This window comes from Myripristis murdjan, chromosome 23 (genome assembly GCF_902150065.1).
Source record: "Myripristis murdjan chromosome 23, fMyrMur1.1, whole genome shotgun sequence".
NCBI lineage: Eukaryota > Metazoa > Chordata > Actinopteri > Holocentriformes > Holocentridae > Myripristis > Myripristis murdjan.
This window is the reverse complement of record NC_044002.1, coordinates 12,914,243-12,936,879: the sequence shown is the minus strand read 5'-3', so window position 1 is coordinate 12,936,879 and position 22,637 is coordinate 12,914,243. Positions and strand designations below refer to the sequence as shown.

The 22,637-nt window shown below is 40.9% G+C and overlaps 1 protein-coding gene across 1 annotated transcript in view; it reads left to right on the top strand.

Annotated features, from left to right (window-relative positions):
• The window catches only part of LOC115354955 (tyrosine-protein phosphatase non-receptor type 12-like), a 47,614-nt gene extending 27,950 nt beyond the window's left edge, over nt 1–19,664 (top strand). The window contains 8 exon segments of the mRNA XM_030045514.1: nt 612–697; nt 7,464–7,653; nt 8,189–9,173; nt 12,505–12,527; nt 12,529–12,577; nt 14,017–14,070; nt 15,286–15,372; nt 15,749–19,664. Of these exon segments, the coding sequence (XP_029901374.1) occupies nt 612–697; nt 7,464–7,653; nt 8,189–9,173; nt 12,505–12,527; nt 12,529–12,577; nt 14,017–14,070; nt 15,286–15,372; nt 15,749–15,810 (1,536 nt within the window). The 3' untranslated portion in view covers nt 15,811–19,664.
• The last annotated feature ends 2,973 nt before the right edge of the window (nt 19,665–22,637 follow it).

Genomic DNA, 22,637 nt, shown 5'->3' with positions numbered 1-22,637 from the left:
TAATGAGTCGGGGGGAAGAGGGAGGATAAGGAGGAGGAAGAACCTCAGAGGAGAGAAAATTAGCTGGGAGGAGTAGAGAGAGAATTTCTGCAGCAGTTTTGAAGGAAGAAGGGGGGAAACAGAGAGAGTTGAGAGATAAAGGAAAGTAGAGAGAAGAAGAATGTATAAAGCTTGAGATGTTTCACATTTGAACAATTTAAAAACAGTCTTTACCATGGGCTTTGAAAATTACTCCTCAATTCAATACTGAATATGTTGACAATGCAACAAAACAAATTAAGTGACAAGCAGATCTAGCAAATACTAATCATGTCTATGTATATAGGGAAGATATATGGTTTAGTGTGTGTGTGAGTGTGTGTGTGTGTGTGTGTCTGACCTAGACACACCTAAAGCCTCTTACACATGTAATTTCTTCAGAGATGTCAGGGTGCTAGTCTACACTGCACCCCTTACACTTTGCACAGATGCATGCTTTGCATTTCTTGTGTTGCACGCCCCCACTGTGAAGACAAATTTGCATCTAAAAGTTTGAGTTACTTTTTAAAAATGTGTGTGTCTACATGCTTGTGTGTTTTTCTTTATTTGTATGTATTTTTGTGCGTGTCCAGGATGAGAGTAGTCCAGACAAGACAGGCCACCAGTCAGATGACGAGCGATGGGACACACCGCCGCCGAAACCGCCTCGCATACGCAGGTAACACTCATTTGTCACATATTATGTTTGGCCTGTTTTGGAAGAGTGACACATTTGTCTTTTTTGTTTGTTTTGTAACAAGAACAGCTATTTCTACAACAATTTTATTGGCTTCAGAGTTAAAATTTACTAGGCTGTTCACGTCAGTTCTCTTAGCTGAGTGAGTTTGCAGTTAGTTTCTAAGTTGTACAACTTGGAAATCACATTTGTCCAGTCATTTGGACAATGGATGTAGTTCAACATTAGAATGACCCTTCCTCCACACAGCTGAATGGACAGCAGTGAACAGTAGGTGTGAAGTGGCCAGTCACTGAAAACAATGGGTGCTGTGTTTGCTGGTAGGAAGGCGAAAAATTACAAAAAAAAAAAGAAAAAAGAAAAGTTGACTAAACACACAGCAGAAGCTCTTTTCCCCCAAAGCAACTAATGCTGTTTGAAACATGAATTCCCTGTGACTACATATACACACACACACACACACACACACACACGAGGCCTCCACTTTACTGTAGTTTACTTCAGTTTGGCTATTAACTACTGTTCTGGCCGGAGGAGGAAGAGCTATATTTATACATCTTTTTGCAATGCTCTGCAACACGATCCAGCACTATATAGCATTGAACGCCTCCCCACCCTAGGGTTAGTTGAAATAGAGCTGTCTTATCTTTCACCCCCCTTTGAGAGCACATAAATATGCATGTAACACATATGAAATGCACACACAGAGGCATGCTCTTTCTCTTTCCCTCTATTGCTTTTTCCCTCTCTCTTACTTCTTTTTCAGTCTTTCCTGCCTTGACAGGTTTTCTGTCTCTGTCCCTCTACTCTCCTTTCTCATCCTCTCTCCTCACTTTTCTGCTAAGCAGTGCTGCACCCCTCCTCTCCTTCTCCTCTGATCTTTAATTTTGCTATACATGCCTTGCAGGAGTTGTGCTCTATTTTCTCTCACTCAGTTTATCCGCTCTACCTCTTTCCCTCTCCTTATGATTTATCCATAGAAGTTACAACCTCTTTCTTGTCAATGCAGTGATACACAGAACAACTTTTTGAACAAATCTGATGAGCATCAGTGTCTAAGTAGTTGCCTCAGCATTGTTGCTTTTATCTCACAGGGATTTCTTGTTACCAGGAGGCTGTTTCGCTTTGCTGTCTGTTTCTGGAAGTACTGTTACTCTGTATTACCTAAAATACCCTAGTCTGTAATATTATCCTTTAACCTCTGTTGGTACATGTTAGAGGTGTGTGTGAGTGAGAGAGTGAATGGTTCTGTGTTTATCTTGGTGTTTATGTTTGCAGCTGCATTGACGTGTGCGTTCCTCATTCCAGAGATAGCATCTTTTCAAATTGATATCAAACTCTGAGCCTTCCTAATAAGTTATCTTGTTTGACTGGTGGTAACAATAATAATTTATCTGAGCAACACATGACCTCAGCAGAGTTATTAATGTTTTGCACCATTTCTCTTGCTGGCTTATTTGGTCTCTTGTTCCAGTCTGTTTTATGGGAAACCAAACATTTGTCTGTCCTAATTTTGGACTTTACCAGGAACTGATCTGTTGCCTGAAGTTTCATTTCCTGCCCTAACTAAAACATGTAAATTTGATCTTCCTATTCAGAAATGCAACCAGAATAGGAAGCTTCCCTGGAAATGGGACAGCCCAGTTGTCAGGAATATTTGGGTTGTTGTCTCTCCCTCTCTCTCTCTCTCTCTCTCTCTCTCTCTCTCTCTCTCTCTCTCTCTCTCTCTCTCACCACTTCACTCTCTTCATGTCTCTGTGTCCCTGTTTTTTTTCTCTGTCCTTGTCATCCCTTAGTTTCCTGAAGAAACAATGTCAAGGCCTAGTTTAAGCCTGAGAGTATTCCAGTGATGGTCAGGACTATTTTTACCAACATATTCCACATTCCACCGGCCACACTCTCCCCCTGTGTCCCTGCAGTGATGTAGGTGTGTGTAGGAGGAGGTTGTGTGCGCGTATGTTTGTGTGTGTGCGTGTCTGAGTGAGATAGTGCAGGAATTCCAATGAGGCTGGCATCAAGGACACACATCATGAGTCATGGCTCTTTTATACACACACACACACACACACACACACACACACACACACACACACACACACACACATACACATACACATACACACACACACACACACACACACACACACACATACACACACATTCCCACAGCCCATCCATACAAAACAAATGTCCTTTAAAGAAATCAAGCTCTCTTAGTTCACTCACTACCCAGTATTTTCAGTATGGGCAAATTCATACTATCTTGCAAAATCCAAATTTAGTGTCATTGATTCTAAGTTGATTTGATTAACAAAAAAAAAATACCACAGTCACATACCACTAAAAATATAACTGTGGTAGCTTCTCTTTTCTTGATTGCTGCTCTCTCATCAGTCCAGTGAGTTGTTGAATCTAACTTTACTTCTAGAGTGTCAATTTGAACATCATCTGATAAGATTTAGTTATTCCAGAATTGTTTTTACAATAGATTGGAACATTAACATTGAAGAGTGTGAAACCTGTGGCCAGAGTAGTCATTCTTATATATTCTTTCATTTGACTAACTTCTAATCAGTTAGATAATAGTGAAATTAAAATATTTCCCATTTTTCTGGGGACCTTTCTTGAGGAAGGTTGTTAACTTTGGGTCCAAGGACCCCAGGTTGAGAACTGTTAGTCTAGAGGATGGCAATCTACACAACTCTGTTCAGTTTCTTCTGCTTCATCTTTGTGCATTTAAGCCTGGACCTTGTCCTTTGGAATTAAGACAAATTGGACTTAAGACAAAGTCTTGAGTGTTGAATTGGTCCTTGGACCAATAAAACTGCGCCGCTTGAGTATCACAATACAGGACAGTTTCTTCTGTGATTTTTAAGGCTTTTAAAAAAGTCTTAAAGATAATGCAAATAAAGGCAACGGCTGAAAATCCTATTGAAAGTCCTGCAGTGTCCCTGTGTTTACTTGAGCTGATACAATTCTGTCGCTGTACCTGCTAGCATTACCAGGATATTAATTCTTACAATTTCAAGACAGACATAACAGTCCATACATCTCATATTGCAGGCAAACAAGAATGCATTACAGATTTGTCTCAGCAGTGGTCTAAATGTGCTTTGAATGGTTATCTAGAGTGTGAAGTGTGCTACTTTTCTTGGTTGTCTTCACAGTATGTTTCTGTCCTCAACACAACCTGATACCAGGAAGTGTGTTTCTCACAACTCTGTCATTTTTCCAGTGGATCCGACCTCCTGCGAATGTATGCAGGTCCCACTGTGAACCAGCGCTCTGAGCTGTCATTAAAAATGCAGAATTTCTCTCAGAAGCACACATGCAGAGGGCACAGCACACTTGTCATGTCCGTGTGTGTGTGTTCCCTACATTTATGTTTTGAGTGTGGGTGGTGTGGTTGTGTATATTTGTGTGCGCATGACTGGTAAAGTGTGTGTCTGTTTTGGTATATGTTTGTGTGAATATTGCGTATGCATTTGTGCTCTATATTCCTGTGTGCATAATGTTACTGTGCCTGTGGTTTTGTACATAGCTCTCACTGTGTCATCTGCATGCCAAAGCAGTAAGAAAGTTTTTAATGTATTTATGCTTCAGGGCAAAGCAAAAGAAATGGAACACATTGTTAGCTATGCTGCACTGCTATGTTTGTGTTTACTGTGTTTCTGCTGCAGCTTTGAAGCACCTACCCGCAGTCAATTTGGTCGTATACATTTTTCAACATAGCCACATAGATTACTAGAGAATTTGCCTAGCAAAAAAAGCTCTTCTCAACTTTCATAACTAATTTTGATGTAAAGTGCAGATATGTTTTGCTTGTGTATAAACATTACTAGAGAAGCAAAAAAAACCCAAAACAAAACAACAACAACAAAAACAACTTTACAACCTCAAAATACATGTAGAGCTAACATTTGTTTTATTGCATAATGTCAGTCTTTGTGTCAGAATGAAAGTGGATAAAGCAGAAATAGCAAGATTGGTTGTAATGAGGTATATTGGCAGTGTTGCCAAAGTTTCTCATAAAAGTTTGAAGAACAAACCTCATTCATATATTATACAGAATATTTGAATGTTGGTTGTTTATATAACCCCACATTTACTATATTCTTAATTAATTTTTTTCCCTTGTATGACTTATGACTATTTGCTCCTGCAGCAACCTAACTTCCCCCATGGGGATCATTAAAGTTTCAGCTTTGATCTCAGAGGGATAGGACCAGGATAAACTCTGTAGCGTGTGAATGATTCATTTCCCTGTGGAAACAATAGCCCATTGGGTATCATTTGTGTTGTTGTACAATGTATGGTTAGTTTGCTTAGGCAAAAAAGATGAGTAAGGCAAGAATAATTTTGTGGCTTTATTGCGGTAATGTATGTTTTCATTCAAGAAAAGCTTTGGGAGTGTATTTAGACAGTCAATTAACATTGATTTTTTTTACTGGTGTTGTTTTAACACGGCTTAATGTTTGTTTTTTTTTGTGATCAATTCTTTTATTGTTTTTTCCATATAGTTAATAAAACAGAAAACAGACAAACAGAGATGTGGCAGACATTAATTAGACAAAACAAAACAAAACAAAACAAAACAGACAAACAAAAAAAAAAAATAGCAACAGTAATACCAAAGAATAAGAAATGATACTGTAGCAAAAAGATAACAACAGTAATATTACTGATAAAACATCAGTTATAATCAGTAGCATTGAGTGATAGAAAAAAAAAAAAAAAAATGAAAAGAGATAAAATAAATGAGAAAATATATACAAGGAGTGCCAACATCCCCTTCCCTTCCCTCCCCTCCACCCACCCACCCACAGGACCCAAGGTGAAAACCAGAGATAACTACAATAATGATTTTAAGGAAGTGATGGCATCATCCCAACAAGCAATGTTTTCGGGATTGGCCTGATGTAAGTTAGCTGCCCAACGTTCCATAATGGCTATATCTATGAAATCTAACAACCATTTCTTTAGAGATAACGAATGGGGAGGTTTCCATCTGCATGCTATTAGCCTTTTAGCGGCAGTGAGGCCAGCCAAAAAAAAGGCGTTTCAGTTTAGCAGGTAGGTCCAAACTAGAAGAATCATTAAGTAATAAGATGGTAGGCGAATAAGGGATCTGCTTAATGTTGAGGTGAATCAAGACACGAGTATGTGCCCTGGCTGTAAGAGGACGCCTTGTACACAGCTGCAACTCCTAGATGTGTATTCTGTAGAGAAGGAAATCCCCAATGTTTCTTGCTAGTAGCTATCCTCTCTCTTTGTCTTTTTCTCTCTCATACATAATCGTGCTTTCTGTCTTAGTTTCTATCTATCTCTCTGATACACACACACACACACACACATACACACACACAGTGTCATGTGCAGCTCTAGGCTGGAGCCTTGCTTCAGTCATGTGCTCTTTATTTGGCACACCACATCCTCTCACTCTTTTGTCTGTGTATTTATCTATGTACAATATACATATGCATGTGTAAATGTATGTTCCACGTTGGAAATATCCTTACATGTAGCTTTCCACCTCTATGTCGCTGTGTGGGTCACAACCTCAGTATCCTGTATATAACTCACACACCCACACCTGTATCTGTTATATCTGGTTATAATAAGAGCAAAGAGCAATATCAAGTAAAACATCTCTGTATGCTGTAGAATTTGTTGAAAAATTATAGTGTGAATAGAAATTTCCTTCCTTACATTAGCACTGCACTGTTGTCTGTGCGTTCTTACATGTAAAGCAGAACAAAGTATTCTAGACCAAAACATATTTGTAATGTCAGTTTGCTGCCAGCAGCCGGATCAGTCTTTGTGAGAGAAGAGAACCAACACCTCTTTGGGGTGGACCAGCAGTACCACAATAAGCTGTTGCATGTGGAGGGATGAACTCTGTAGTGGTGATTCAGATTCTTTTTGTTCTTCTTGCTTCACAGCAGGGGAACATGTCACCCTTAAACCCACAGAAATGTGCAAGAGCTATTTGACACTGGAAACCCAGCATTTGAAGACATGTAATTTGTCTCAGCCATAGCAACAAGCACTTTGCTTCCATTTTTTCCTGCCACCTAGTGGTGGAATAAGTCATCGCAATGATGGAACAGAAACCGGTCTTTTTGTTTCCTTCATATATTAACTTAATTAATATGCTGATTATTTCATCATACATTTTGGTTTCATCATTCCTGTTAAGTTAGAGAATTATTTAAACATGATTATCCAGATGTGAGTATTTCTGCCTTTTTCATTTTCATTTCCTACAGTGCCTCATCTATAGTCTTCAAAATATTAAACTTCCCAGTTTCCAATGTTCCAATGACAGTTTGTCTCATATGCACAACTTTTGACATAATATTTATTTAATAATCTGTGTTTATGCTTCAGCATTTCAGCATGTTATACTGTAATAGTAAAATATGAGGGGATTTATTTTAATGAAATTTCTGTCAGTCTTTTTCCATCTCTGTTTTTATGAATAGTCTTGATTACTTGATGGGTTCTTTTTAAAGTGAAATTTCTCATTAAAAATATAAAGAGTCTGTGTGTGTGTGCGTGCGTGCGTGCGTGCGTGCGTGCGTGCGTGCGTGCGTGCGTGCGTGTGTGAAATCCATTCAGTGAAAATCCTATTTGGATTTGCCGCTGTAAACTGATTCTGTCTTTTCTCTCTCTCTCTCTCTCTCTCTCTCTCTCTCTCTCTCTCTCTCTCTCTCTCTCTCCCCTCTCCCTCTCCATCTCCCTCCAGTTCCCAGGTGGAGGGCGATGTTAAGGAGGAGATTCTCCAGCCTCCGGAGCCTCGACCTGTACCCCCCATCCTCACTCCTTCTCCCCCTTCAGCTTTCCCCACCGTCACCAACGTACGGCAGGACAACGACCGCTACCACCCCAAACCTGTCATACATGTCCTGGCCACCACACAGCAAAACCTGACACAGGTGAACTGGATAATACATTGAGAATAAACTGTATCAATATTGGATCAGATAAAAACTAATAAGCCCCCTATTGGCAAATTGGAGGGAAAGTTTTTGGTTTGTATATATACTTTGCAGAGTTTATTGTCTGAATACATATTTCTTGCAATAGCACAGCATAATTTAACAGAGATAATTTTTGTTCTAAAAATAAAGAGTTAAGTATACTTTAAGTACTTATACTTTAAGTTTTATTCTTTGATTATTTCTGGAAACTGTATCAGAACTAGAGACGTGCCTTGATACTAAACATTAATATTGCTGTGGAAAAAAGCACATCTCAAATTTTGGTGTTTTTATAACTTTCATGGAAAGTTTTCACAATGTTCTGCACATTAACATATCGGGAGCTGCTTTTTGATAGTTTAAAGTTAGCATGTTGAACTTACCCAGAACTACATCTGATCTGCATGTTTCTTTCATTTTAGATGGTATCAATAGATATTTTGTACAAAATTAAAATCATATTTTCTCTACCCTGCTCTAACCATCTTAGAACCGGGGAGATAGGGAAGCAGACCTCCAGCTGAACCAGTCTGAACCCAGTCCAAACACGCAGAGCAGTCCCACGGAGCGGAAGGACCAGGATCCACCAAGTCCTAAACTCCAAACCCAAACCCAGGTCTCAAATGCAGATCTCAATGACAACTACAACAGCAAATTGACATCAACAACTGCGACATCGGAATCAGGCCAAATCCAGACTCAGACCCCCTCCTCTCCCTTGCCCCTCTCCCCGGTCCTGGAAGGTTCTGGCGTTCCACGAATAGAGAGAAAGCTGAGCATTGAGATTAAAAAGGTGCCATTGCAGGAGGGACCCCGTAGCTTTGACACTTCCTCCTCCACGGGAGTAGGAGGCGCGATCAACACTGGTTCAGGCAATAGCATGACCATGCTGCAGCGAAGTCACGCCTTCAAAGCCCGTTCTGGCCAGTCCTTGCTAACCTCCAGCTCCTCACTGTCTGAGGACTCGGGCACAGAGGGGGGAGCGGGTGGAGGTGGGGGGAGTCAGTCGGATGCTGGCCTCCCATCCAGACCTAACCACCTCCCTCTGAAGGGCGGAGAAAAGACAGAGGCACAGGGAGGAGAGAAAGTGGAGTTGAAGCCTGGCCATGCAGCATGGGCTCAGGCCTGCAGCAGCCCAGAAAAACAACTCCCCAAGACCTCTTCCTCCTCCTCTTCTTCAGACCGTGTTCCCCCCTCCTCTTCCTCCTCCTCTCACCTTTCCTCCTCATCCTCGTCCTCATCCACTCCTGTTCGGACTGCCCTGAGTTTCACCAACCCCCTACACTCTGATAACTCGGACGAAGAGGGGGATGGAGAGATGTCCAGAGGAAGGGAGGCTTATCGTTCTAATGTATCCACGGCAACAGCCACAGTAACTACAGCTCCTAACCATGGAGACCAGCAGCCAGTCAGGAAGGTGTTGCCCATGTCCATCGTGGGGCAGAGCTCTCCATCGCCCACGGCGACCACTGCAAGTATGTCAGTCTGCAACTACTGTATGAGTTCTGTAATTGAGCTGGATGACTGATAAACTAATTTACTAACTCAACTGACTGACCACTCTCCTGACGGAAACAATTGGTTAGTTAACAAAGAAAGATTAGCTGAGAAAGTTGTCAAGATAAAATATAGGTTGGATTAACTTAGTTAAAGGGTTCACACAACAGTCTTGATTAATGAACAAAAAGAGATGCTTAAAAAATGGTTGATCCCTTTAAATAAGCCAATCATCCTCTTGTTCAGCTGTCCAGTGCAACTTCATTTCTAATGAAGCTGGGTCAGTTCACTTAGCGTCAGTGAGGGCAATGAGAGGAAGTCTGAAGTTGGAAACTTTACAGTATACATGCAGTCACACACACACACACACACGCACACACACACACACCCACACCCCACAGGACAAAGTCATTCCCTAGGTCAGTCAGGAGACATTTTAGAGGTCGCAGACAGACCACACTGTAATGACAAGTTTTGTCTGTCAACACACAGTCACACACATGGACTCACAGAATATTATACTGTTTGTACTGCTGGGAAAAGACACAGAAAAACAGAGGAAAAAAAGATAGACAAGGAAACAAAAAGAGACTGAAGGGATGAGAAAAACTAAAAAACAGGCAAACAAAAAATGAAATCTGAAAGAAAAGGCGACTAGAAAAAAAAAAGTGAAAAGGAGACAGGAAACAGGAGGAGAGACAGGTTTCTGTTAGTCTGATATGAAGCATGACCGTATGACTAATTGGTTGGTTTGAGTGGAATGCTACAAATGTTAGAAACATCTGTCAAAACAACTGTACTCTTCCTCTTGGTGTGTGTGTGTGTGTGTGTGTGTGTGTGTGTGTGTGTGTGTGTGTGTGTGTGTGTGTGTGTGTGTGTGTGTGTGTGTCTTTCAGTGAATGTTTAAAAGATCCAGTGTTTATGTGTGCATTTGTTTCCATGCAACTGTGTGTGTGTGTGTGTGTGTGTGTGTGCGCGCACACGCGCGCATCTGTGCAGGGAAGTGTGTGCATGCTGGATGGTGAAGGATCAACACTGCATGATACTGGTACACATTTATCAAGCTTGCGCATGTTGGTTTGAAAGGACTCTAAGCTAGCTAACAACAGTATGACACACTTTGCTGTGTGCATCAGTATGGCCTTGCTGTCATCACAGCAAAGAAGAAACGTGGTTTTGATCTTTTGGGGTGTACGGAATGAAATGCCTTTCCCCTCTATCGATTTCAAAATCATGAGATCCCTGATTACAAAGTCTTCCTCTTGCTGTGATTAGAGCTGAGATGAGGTGGAATGGACTGGACTGGAATTTACCTTGGCTTGGAATGATTTGGGTCTTGAATGGGACCAAAGCTGGATGAAACAGGACTTAACTGTGTTTCAAATACTTGGATGAACATATGAGGAGTGCATGCTTTGTAGTATTTTGCCAGAAATTTACTTGCAATGAAAAATGGCCCCCTCCAAAAGCGTGTTATCTCTCGGAAATGTAATAAGCAGCCCTATTTGTGTGTGTACATTTTAAAGATTTGTATGGGCTTAATGTGTCTCATGTGTCCCATAGTCATGACACTTGCTCAACTTATAATTAGTAATGATTTAAGTAAAACCAGATGAGCATTTGGGTTAGGGTTGATGGGTGAGACAGTATATATAAATCTGTAAATGAGAATGTATATCTAATCACATGAAAATATTTTATGTTCAAATTTAAATACATTAAAACCAACATGCCTCACCTTGAACCCACTGTTCTGTTGCTGAAAACCCTCCAATTTATTCTTTAAGCAACCTAAAATAAACATTACCAATTATATGTTGTTTGAGCCGGGATTGATTTTAAATACAAATTGGTAAATTACCAGAATTGGAGATGCTTTTTTAAATGTGACCGAAGAGAAAGTGGCCTATTTTGAGGCTGCAAAAGGGATGCTTCAACACTGATGTGACATTGATAGCATCCCTCATTGAAACCAAAACACACTAGTAGCATAATGCATAATGTCTGGCATTATACATCATGCACACTTCAGATGGGTCCAATATTTGAAGTCATATTCCAAAGGAATTGGACTGTTCTGAGTTTGATTTTTGGTCTGCTTGGCTTTCTGCAACATTACTTATTTGGGCTGTGGTAGCGCTTTTTGATTGGTTGTGAGAAGCAAGTGGCTGCTGTTTGATTTGTTGCAAGAAGCTAATGGCTGCTTTGTGATTCATCAAGACAACGCTCGTGACTGCTTTTTTTTATTATTATTATTTTATTTTGATGTTACACATATAATTAAATAGTTGCAGTTCCTTTTTATTTTGATTTTCACAAGTATGCAGACATCAAGACCATAACGGTTATGGTCTTGTCGTAACTGGATTGTTGATGAGATTTGGGGTGCTTGTTTCATCATAGATATGGTTTTGAATGCTACTTGGGTGTGTTGTCCTCACACGACTGCTGCATGGCTACCTGCTCAGCTTCGGTATTTGGTCACAGGGTGAATCAGTAGCAGCTACACCCGGGGTCTGCATTGCTCTAACCAGCTGGAACTCAAAACAAGATTTTCTTTGAGTCCTCATGTCATGTCCCCCAGTCCTGTTGCCTCCTTTTAATAACACACTGCAGTAGAGTTAATCTTAAAGGTAATGACACATGGTAGCTTTCCAAGGCAACTTAGATGGGCAATACTGCCTTCAGCTGAGATAGAGATTGGAAAATAAATCCATATGTGGACAGGATTAGCTGAACAGTAGGCAGCAGGGAAATGTAATCATGACTGGAGCAACTCAGTGATTTTAGCTGTGACCCAATCTGCCATGTCAGGGACTTCAAGAGACCTTCAAGAAACCAATAAATCAGTAATGCTTCCAGCCTTACTTACCAGCCTACCTTAAATTATTTGCCCTGCAAAAATGACATGTATTAAACAGGTATTACTGATGTGTTGAGTGTGTGAAGCAGGGCTGCTGAGTCACTCCCACCTCTATAATTTGGAGACAGATTAGAGTTCTTTCATCCTGTCCAAATTGGTTGTTAAAATTACAGATCTCCTGTTACATATCAGATGCTGTCGTGAAAATATATTTAATTCAGATTTAAGACAACATGAGAATGGCAAGATGCCTCAGGAGTTGCTTGGTATGTTGCTCAACAACATTGGCCAAAAATTGCACAGACTCAAAGAAACACTTGTTTTGAGATCCAGACAATGAGCATTTCTTTTTTTTTTTTTCTCACTCGACAAATTTGACCGCCACTCTGTCTCCCCGGTCAGTCATTAACGGTTCTTCTCATTTGACCTCTGACCTTTTAACCCAGACTGCTGGGACAGCGACGGCTCCCCCCCCCCCCCTCCCTGAGAGAACCCCCGAGTCCTTCATACTGGCCACAGGTGCGTTTCTATCGGTCAAGATTCACAGGTGCATTAATCCCCAGTGATGTGGTTTCACTGGAGCACTTCCTGGATATGCCACAGGTGTGTTTGGATTGGTCCAAAGTCCTGTGTACAGCCTTGAGACAATGTCCTCGGTCAGTTTCTAAAAAGGTGGATGGATCAGTGCTCCAACTCAAGATCAGTGGGGTTGAAGGATAAGAAAAAGGAGAGTTCAGTTGTGTTAAGAAGAAAGCAATTCAAGAAGTCTCCAGCACACACATTGTTCGTTTGTTTACCAAAGTGTCAAGTGCTGTAGTTGGTATGTAATTTATTTGTCAAGGAAAAAATAATGCAAAGTTGTATGAGTGAAAGAAACCAGCAATGGTGGTTATTCAGTAAATCTATTCAGTAGCTCCTGATATGAGATTAAATGTTTGCCGTTGTGAGATGAAGAAATGGATGTTTCCATTTACATTTTCCCTTGTGTTCTCATCTAGAGTACCTTGAAATGAGTGGGTACAGGTTTTGGCTAAAGGGCAAATGGCTAGTTTTGGATAAACTTTGTAAGTGTCAGGCCTGTGACCTTTCTGTTATGGGACAGTTGTTTCTATTCACTGGTCTACCATGTCACCTGCAGCTGTTTTCCTCTTTCTTGCAGCTGTTTTCCTCTTTCTTGTGTACTGCTTTGACATCTGAGGAGGACAAAATTAAAATATGCAGCCGCACGAGAGCACACAACATGAAAAGAACATACATTCACACTTCTGTCAAAAAATAAACACATTTATCCATTCTATGACACTAGGGGGCACCACTGGCAACATTTCAGATCTGCACTAAAATGACTCTAAAGTTTAGCTTTGACATAGCCACAATTCTTTTAAGTGAAGTAGGCATGGATGGTCAGATTGAGGGCTGGATAAAGGGTAAACAGACACTGGAGAAATGTATAAAATGTTAGCACTACCATCCTTGTGTTGAATTACACCCATTTGGATGTAATTCAACCCCAGGAAGATGGTGCCCATGTCCCGAGGCTTTAAAATCCTTCTTTAAACCATCTTGTTATTTTCATCGTCTGCCCTTTTTGATCAATGGAGGATCATAGCGCTCATGCATTTTCACCTGCTCACTATATTTCATGAAAACACTGGTTAGTCCTAATAGTTTACATAAGAAAGCACCGAGCTTTTGTATCCTTTGGCACGCAAGGGAAGATGTGGGCTTTATTCCACACTGTGAGATGAAGAATGGAAAAATAGATGAATGAAAGACAGATGGACTGAAGAAGAGAAATGGAAAGGTAAAGGAATAATAGGAAGCTTAAGAGGAGGAGGAGGATGAGTATTTGCACTTGTGTGTGTGGGTGTGTGCTTCTGCCTATATTTGTATGTCTAAATGTGTTGTTCGTTTACCATTGTATTTTCTTAAACTCAATTTTTTGTTCTCTCAATTAGACCCATTGGAAGTGAAGACCTCTTCCTCAGCTGAATGGAGCAGTTCACAAAGAGGTGTGTGTGTGTTAATTTAAGTGTCTAAGTGTATGTACATATGCTCAAGCTCTGTCAATACATATCTCTCTGTGTGTCTATCTTCATATGTCTGTGCTTATATTGTGTTTACGGTAGTAAACACAATAGACAGAATATAAGCGGTGCAGGAAACAAACCTACAGTGTTTCACAAATTAACCTGCACATGATAAGACTGACTGCATTTGTCAAAAGGACAGCTGTGAGGGGGAATGAGAAAGTATGATGAAAAACAGACAGAGAAAATGAAAAGGGAAAGATTATGTCTGTAGAAGGTATGATAAAAGTGTATGTGTGTACACTTGTCCATGTAAGGATTGTATTGTGATGATAACCATCTATTTGTTGCTTTAGTAGCTTGTGTATATGTGAGAGAGAGCTTCATAAAAAGGAATATAGAACTCTTTTAATTGTATTGCTTTTACTTTAGACATTCCTGCACTAGTTTTTTTTTTTCCCACACGGTGTATATAAATCCATTGGACTATTTATACAGATTGTTTTACAACCAGGTGACCATGTTGCGAAACACTGTTAAACACTATGATCTGCATTGCTCTCTGCACAAACAAGCATTGTGGGTTTTTTTGGCAGATACAAATACTCCATTGTCTGTGACACTAGACTTTAGATTTAGCTTGTAGCCATTCAAAAGGTGCCATTCAATGGATTAATCACAGTAAAATCACAGGAATTTTATTTGTTTTATCCCTCTTTCATGTGGGTATCAAAGTGTTGTTGGTAGTTTACACATCTGAACTGCGGTCAAAAATCTCTTGTGTTGCTGTTTGAGCTGACAGCTCACTCATTTTGTGACTGTCTGTCTGTCAGCTATCACACGTTATTGTATTCTAATGATATCTGTTTGAACTTGATTACAACTATTATCACTGTTTTTATATGACCAAATCATGCTGGATTAAAATTGCACAAGCTGTTGGTAATAGTTATAATTTTAGAATCTGCTTCAGTAAAATGTTTGCACAAGGTTTACATCATTACCACCAGTGCACAAACCCTCCTTAGGATTTAACACAGTGAGATTAGCAAAATATTTTCAGCCCATTAACACCCTGTGTGTGTGTGTGTGTCTGTGTGTGTGTGTGTGTGTGTGTGTGTGTGTGTGTGTGTGTGTGTGTGTGTGTGTGTGTGTGTGTGTGTGTATATATGTGTGCATGCACGAATGCCCCTATAGACATGTCAGAGTGCATTAAGAAGACGCCATCTCCAGCTGATCCTACATCTGTTAACACCACAGCAACAGACAGCAAAGCAGGCCAGGGTGGGTAAGTCCTCCCCCCTCTCTTTTGTTAATGATACGGTTTGCCTTTCAGATTTTACTGCACCTTATTTGCGCAACAAAAGATGTTTCAGTCAGTGTTCAGAAAACTTTTCCGACAAACATGGTTTATATTAATGTTGTGTGTGTGTGTGTGTGTGTGTGTGTTAGACATTACTTTTTTCAGTCGCATCTGCAGCATTGGATATGTAGCTGGTGTGCCACATGTGCAAGAAAAAGTTTTATGACCTTGAGGCCAAGTTAAACCGCTGAAGGCACATTTTTCTCTGAGGAAGAGATTGTTGGGTGTATTTTTTATTCAGTTTTCTGAAAAACTATCACTACTAAGAACGGCTTGTTCTCTTCCCTCTTCGCTCAGGGTTCGGTAATCGCTGCATTCAGCCCAAAGGCCCCCGAGAGCACCCGGTTCAGTGGACGTGATGGAGTGAACCATCTTCCAGTCCACCTCGAGTGCCCCCCCCTGTCTGTCAGGAGATGGACTTTTCCAATCCCACCTGGCTAGTCCAATGCCAAGGTGATAGATGCTACATAGACTGCACACTTTTACATAGAAACACCCTCTGTGTAACTCTGTGCCAACACCTTCTCAAGATCGAGCTACTCTTCTCCTCCTCCTCCGCTCTTCCTCTGTCCTTCCTGCCAAGGGCCACTGTACAGAGGAGAACACTTACTGGTCGAATGGCTTGTCCATCATGAGATGAAGCCCATCTCGTTCCCTTCAGCTTCTTGGTGTTGGGGGTTTAGTTTTCTGTAGATGCTGACCTGGAATCAGTTTGGTAATTTCCCCAATAATGGTCAAAGGATAATTCCTGTTTTTTCTCCGGAGCTTTAGATGTCTTTTTTTAACTTGAGACGTGAAGGCTGCGGGAACAGCACAATTTATGGTCATGTTGTCCAGCAATAGCCATACAAATTATGAAAGAAAAGGTTTGTGCCAATCAATGGGAGCAAAGGTGCTCGCTTGGTATCATGAATACTTGGCGATGTAGAAGAAAGCTGACAAGCTTTATAAATTTTGATCAAATCACCTTAAATTAACAGGAGCAACACTTTGTTCTACATGAAATCAGAAAAATCTGACTTGTACCTGATTTATCTTTAATGATAAATCAGGACTTCAATCTGAAAGACTACTGTGGGATACTGATTCTTGATCTGCACCAAGGATTAACTTAACCCCTGGAAGGTTTCTGCTTCTTTCTGCTGAATGAACAACAATCTTCAAAGCGAATCTAGATAATCTGTTACCCATGATGCAACATTTTCTGCTGGGTATGTATAGGTTGCTGGGGTGCACACTCTGTCTTGCTCTCTTTCTGTCTCTCTCTTCCTCTTTCAGTGTGCTGGTGCTACATTACAAATGATCAGCATGGAAACAGATCAGCTAGAGTTGACGGTCACCAACCTCTACTCGTCTCTCTCACCTCTCATGGCTTCTTGTGCTAGCTGCAGTAATGTCCTCTCTAGTACTTTGTGTTTCCATGCTGAAACTCCCTCTCACCAGAGCCATAGATTCACATAGTTTGGTCATTGCACATGTCAGTGTGCAGCCATGTTGCTCCACAGCCCTGCTCCAGGCTGTTGCTAAGTAACTGTTCAATTATATTGCAGCAGACTTTTATAATATTGCTGACACCTCCCGGGGGGGGGGGGGGTGTGTATTGTCATGCAGGGCTTATATTAGATATCAGAAGCTGACCACTTAGGCTAGTTACAAACGTGGTGCTGGATAGTCTTACCAGTTGTCATAGAGACTTATTGAAAACATTGTGTCAAAATATGTCATTCAAAAAGGTCATTTTTTCGCCATACACTCACATCACACACCCTTTTTAACTGTGTTGATTAGTCCTACAAGGCACAAAATAAAAAAAAAAAAAATGAAACAGGTTGCTACGCTAAAACTTCTACAAATGTGACCCAACAAAAAATTTCACAACTGTGTATAAATTACTTTTCAAAAAATTGCAGTGGTAATGGCTAAACTCTTTCGCTCTGTGGCTCTTGCTCTCACTGCTGGGACCATGAGTCGCCTTATTACGCCTGTCAGAGAAGACAGCCGATGACACTCCGCCCTAATTTGGCTTTCTCCTCTGTTCATCTCTCTCCTCCCTGTTTGGCTTCTGTGTCTTTATTTGGGACTCAACTCTTTGCTATTGTTTTCTCTGCTGCTGCCCTTCTGTCCTCTATTTCTTCCTGTTCTTGTGTTTTGTTTTGTTTCAGGCGTCTCTTTCCTCTCCCCCCTCTGCTCTTCTGTTCTCTTTCTGAGGCCCTCAGACGAATGACCATGCAAGTTGGATTTTTTTAAATTTTTAATTTCAGGTCAATGTAGATGTACAGTTAACCTCAGTGTTTTGGAGTGAATGTTACCTGAAAGTATACAGCCTCTTTTGTCTTGACCTAAACGGTATACACAACACTTGAATTTAGTCTTTAGATAATGCCATTTAAAAGCTGTCTTAAGATTTTTACCAGTTTGCAGGGTCGGATGTACCTACCCCTTGTGCTTTTGAACAAGGTTGAGCACGTGTGTGTGTGTGTGTGCGCGCGCGTGCGTGCGTGCGTGCGGAGAGGCATAGCTTAAGTATCAGAGCAAAGTGGGGGTGGGTGAGAGTGGTTTCGTTAGTGAGGTTATCGAGCTCCATCACAGATGGTTGGTTGAATCAAGTCCACAACACCTCCAGGAGGATCAACAGTAAAGTCTCATGTCCCAGAACAGCCCCTCCTCTACAAATTGGACATGTGTGGTTCTTTCATCTGATGGCCTCATTTTAAAAACATTCTTTACCCGCTTCTGTATGCGTAGAGACTTCAAAAGACAATAACATAATGAGACAACCCCGGCTAGGGACCCAGGACTACTGTTTTCTCCTGATTTTAATATTTTGTTTTTTAATTGTCCTCTGCTAACTTCTCCTCCGATAGCTACCGTAACTATATATGCATTGTTTTATAAAAAATAAAGAACTGTACAGGGCAACTTAGGTATATAATATTTCAGATTTTTTTTTTGCTATCTCTTAAATATTCTTATTAACAGAAGATGTAAGAAAGTCAGTGCATGATGATGATGATTCCTACCCTTTCACAATGTTTCCCTCAAACTGTAAATTATTCTGCCCTTTTGTTTTTGCTTCTGGCAAATATTTCAGGGTTGTCGTTTTTATTTTTGTTTTATTGTTTGAATTTTATGCTTAAAAAGATTGAGAAAATTTGTTTATATCGGTTGGCAAAAGAAAAGCATTGACTGCCAGCCGGCCCCCTTTCAGATGGCTACAATGGGCTCCGAAAAAGATTGTAATAATAATAATGATAATAATGGTCTTTTTTGTAAATGGTATTTTAAAAGTTATTTTTGTATACGCGGTTGTTGGTTGCGTCACAAGTACACTGCCCACACCCCCCCAATCCTCCAGCTGTACTTTTCACCCATTACTTTATCAGTTTCCCTCTTTCTTTGCCTCTATTTCTCTCTTTCACATACCCCGCTTCCCTTTTTGTTGCTTACTCTCCTCTATAGTTTTTCTATATGAATTTACTCTCTCTCTGTCTGCTTGCAAATATACAACCTTTGTTTCAATTGGTTTCTGATGCATGTGACAAAGTTAAAGAAACTGGTTCAGATGCAATGGAGATTTCTCTTGTTCTGGACAAGAAGCATCTCATTCCTCTCTTTTTCTCTGGCCTCCAGACTTCTCTTATGTTTTCTCTTTCACTCTTGCTCACTCCTACTCTGTTTCTTCTCTCTTTATATTTAAAAATGCTGTCATTCTCAACACATCCCTGTACCAACAGATTGTGTTACTTTGCAACGTGGCAGCTACTAGTAGCAACACATTATTAATGCATCTTCAACACATTTGTGCTGCAAAGCAACACACTATGGATGTGTTGAAAGAGAAGCATTATTTTTTTAACTCTTCCTATTGTTCTACCTCCTTTTATGTCTTTCTCGTTGCTTCGTCTTTCTTTCTGTTCATCGCTATATCTCCCTCCTTCCCCACCACCACTAGCCTTGTTCTCAGAGCCCACTTGTGCCTTTAAGAGAGAGCCCGCCCTCCCCTCTCCTTCTCCTCCAATCATTGTTAGCGGCGTGAGCGTGAGCGATGTGATTTGCTGCTGCTTGCTCATCGCCTCCTTTGGGGACTCTCATTTAGCCACACCCCCCCTCATGCTCAACCCCACCACCCAAACACACACATACACAGTCACACCTCCCAACATGTTTGTATGTTGCAGAAATCAATCAGTAAAAATGAACATCATTAAGTAAAGACACGCCTCTGTATTTTTTCTTTACTTGATTTTTTTTTTATGTGTGCAGGACACAATTGATTGGTGTATGATATATGAGGGAATGGGGGAGTGTGTGTGTGTTTGAATCTTGAACAGATGAGCAAATGTCTAAAGAGGGATCTACTGGAAAAATAGTTAATATGTTAGACCATTTGTCAGCTGCTACTGGGTTGGAAACATCCCACTTGCTGTTTACAAAGACAGACAGTTGGTAAAAGCAGCTGCTGAAAAATGGCTTTGACTTATTTCTCTCTAGTCAGATTTAAGTGTACAAGTGTACTTTTCATCACGCCTCCTTCAGGCTAACCGCTTCCACCATGCAAACAGGTCATGTCTGTCGCAGACTTCAAAATGAACGTCTAGCCAATCTCAGTTACCCTTGTGACATGTTTAATTCCAGGATGTGTGTCTGTTGGTGTATACAGCATTATGGGAGGTTTGTTTTGACAGAGTGCAATATATACTCTGATTGCACAGAGATGAATTTATTACTATGTGCATATTTTGTGTGCGTTGCTGTCCAATTTTCTTTGGTACTCACTAAGAAGTCTTAACAGCAGGAGATCCATTTTCACACCTGGGGCTCTGCTGACACTAATGCATATATGCACACATACACACACACAAACAAACACATGCACGTGCACAACCTAATATGACAATTAATTAATCACTGCAGGTGGGACAGACAAGTTTGCTCAGTCTTTGGAACACAGAGTCCTAAGGGCTTCACATTTGCATTCACATTACACACATTTAGACTCGCGGCAGGTGGGCAGACATACTGCAGGTATTCCCCATTGCTCACGTGTAGCCAAAACCTTTTTCTGACTAATTACTTACATGCCCTGTGCTACATTTCCTGTGTTATTGTTACAGCAGTGGTGGTTAGGATAGTTTTGTCTGTGATGCCACGTCTGTCTTTCTCCTGATCTTAGGTACGATTCTTGATAAAGTAACTTGATAGAGCTCTGTTAACAATCATAAGGCCTGCTATTATCCCCCTTTTCCTTGTGACTGCAACACTAGCCACTGAAAAGAGGCTGAATGGATTGTAATTATGTCTGTGATAACATTTATCATTGGATAGTTAGTATAATCAGTGTACTCTGTTGCAGTATATCATCCTCCTTCCTTCCATCACGGCCTCAAGTGGTTCCCACATAGTAACGTCTTAAAAAATGTTGGAAGACATGCAGGGGAAACGTCTTTGGCTGCCAATTAAACAGTGCCGACGCACTAACTGTTAAAATCTGGTGGACTTTAGTTCTCCCTTAAGTTTCTGCTCAACCTTAAATATTAAGCGAAAATTAAAATTGTGTGAATGGAAGAAAGCTGTGTCAACAAAACGTACTGTCTTAAAAAAAAAAAAAAAAAAAAAAAAATCACATTGTGCACGGGTTATACTGCACACCAAAACATAAGAGCACAGGCTGCTCACCAGTCTATACACTTTCCTTTCTCTTTCACACAATCTGCCTCTAGCTTCCCCCCCATTTATCTTACTTTCTCTTTGGTTTCTCTCTCGCTCTGACTTACACACCAGATTATAGATTCATTTTTTCCTCTGTATAGCACAGTACACCCACCCACAGTAACATAATATGGATGTACAGTCTGTCCCACACAGTCTCAATGTAGTATAAATTAAGCCAGGTTGCAATCTTAACTGGGTCACCTCAGTTTTCCCATAGAGCAGTTTAACATGTTATGTAATAGCTTATAAATATAGCCAATCACCGTACAGTGTATGTGTAGCAGCAGGCTGACACTGCTGTCTGAGAAAGTTGCTTAAAAATGGCCCCAGCTTTACTAGGATTCTAGGATTTATTTGGCTAGATGAGGATTTGGTTTATTCACATATAATTTGAGGGAGTGTGACTTTTACATGCTAAGTTTCTTTTTGCCCTAGATAACAAGTTCCTTCATCACAGTGGAGGGTAACTGACAAAAAAAACATGATGCACCTATTGATCCTGTGTGTAACTTAATTTTATGCTTACTCTCCCTCATGGGGGGGTCAAAGGTCAGGGGCTTGGAGCCAGTAGGGATTCTATATCCTGCTCAAATGCACTTCAGTAGAGTGGATGCTTGAGTCCTGATACTCTGCGTGTTTGGCTGGAGAAATAGCAGACCAATTATCCTTGTACATGCTGTTAAAATCATGATTAAAAAGTGGTGTGAATGCAAGAAAGTCAAAAACAAATCAATTAGAGTCAAGAGGACATGGTCACAAAGCTGCTCCCTCAAGGCCTTTGGACACACTTCACATGTCAAATTTAAACATCTGGCTCACACAGCAAGCTCTTGGCAACGTCAGTGACCACTTAGGCAGCCTTATTCGGCCTAAAAATCACGTTCAGTATTCATGGTTAGCCATTATGCCTGACATTCCTTGTACTAAGAGCTCTGTCGATCTGTCGGAGTGAAATAAATGTTTTCAGTCAAATAAATCAAAGTATAAACAACTGCAGAGGAACGACAGCGCTATATAATGATGTTTTGTCTGTGTGAGAGAGAAGGAGGGAGAGGGGTAAGCACAACCAGTTGTGAAGATGAGATGAAAGAGGCAAGTTTATCCCTTTGATGGGATCATTTCCATCTCACACACACACAAACACATCACTACCACCACAACCACCTACACTACTCACAAGCTCTACCAATCAGTTGTGGCCGGAGCACCGCTGTCTGTGCTGGTGTTTGTTGAGGAAACATCAAGGCTGAGGGGACGCAGGCAGGAGAAACAAGCTGTCATGTTGTAAGGCTGAGCTGAGTGTGGACACCCTGAGGGCAGCAGCACAGAGGGAGAGGGAGGACCACTTCCCCAGTGAGCTCCATCCTGGGAGCCCATCCAGCTACAGAACACCTTCAGCCGCTGCCTCTCCTCCCCCTTCAAGGTGCAACGCTGAGCCCTGCAGACTCTCTTTTGTACCCACAACCATCTGATT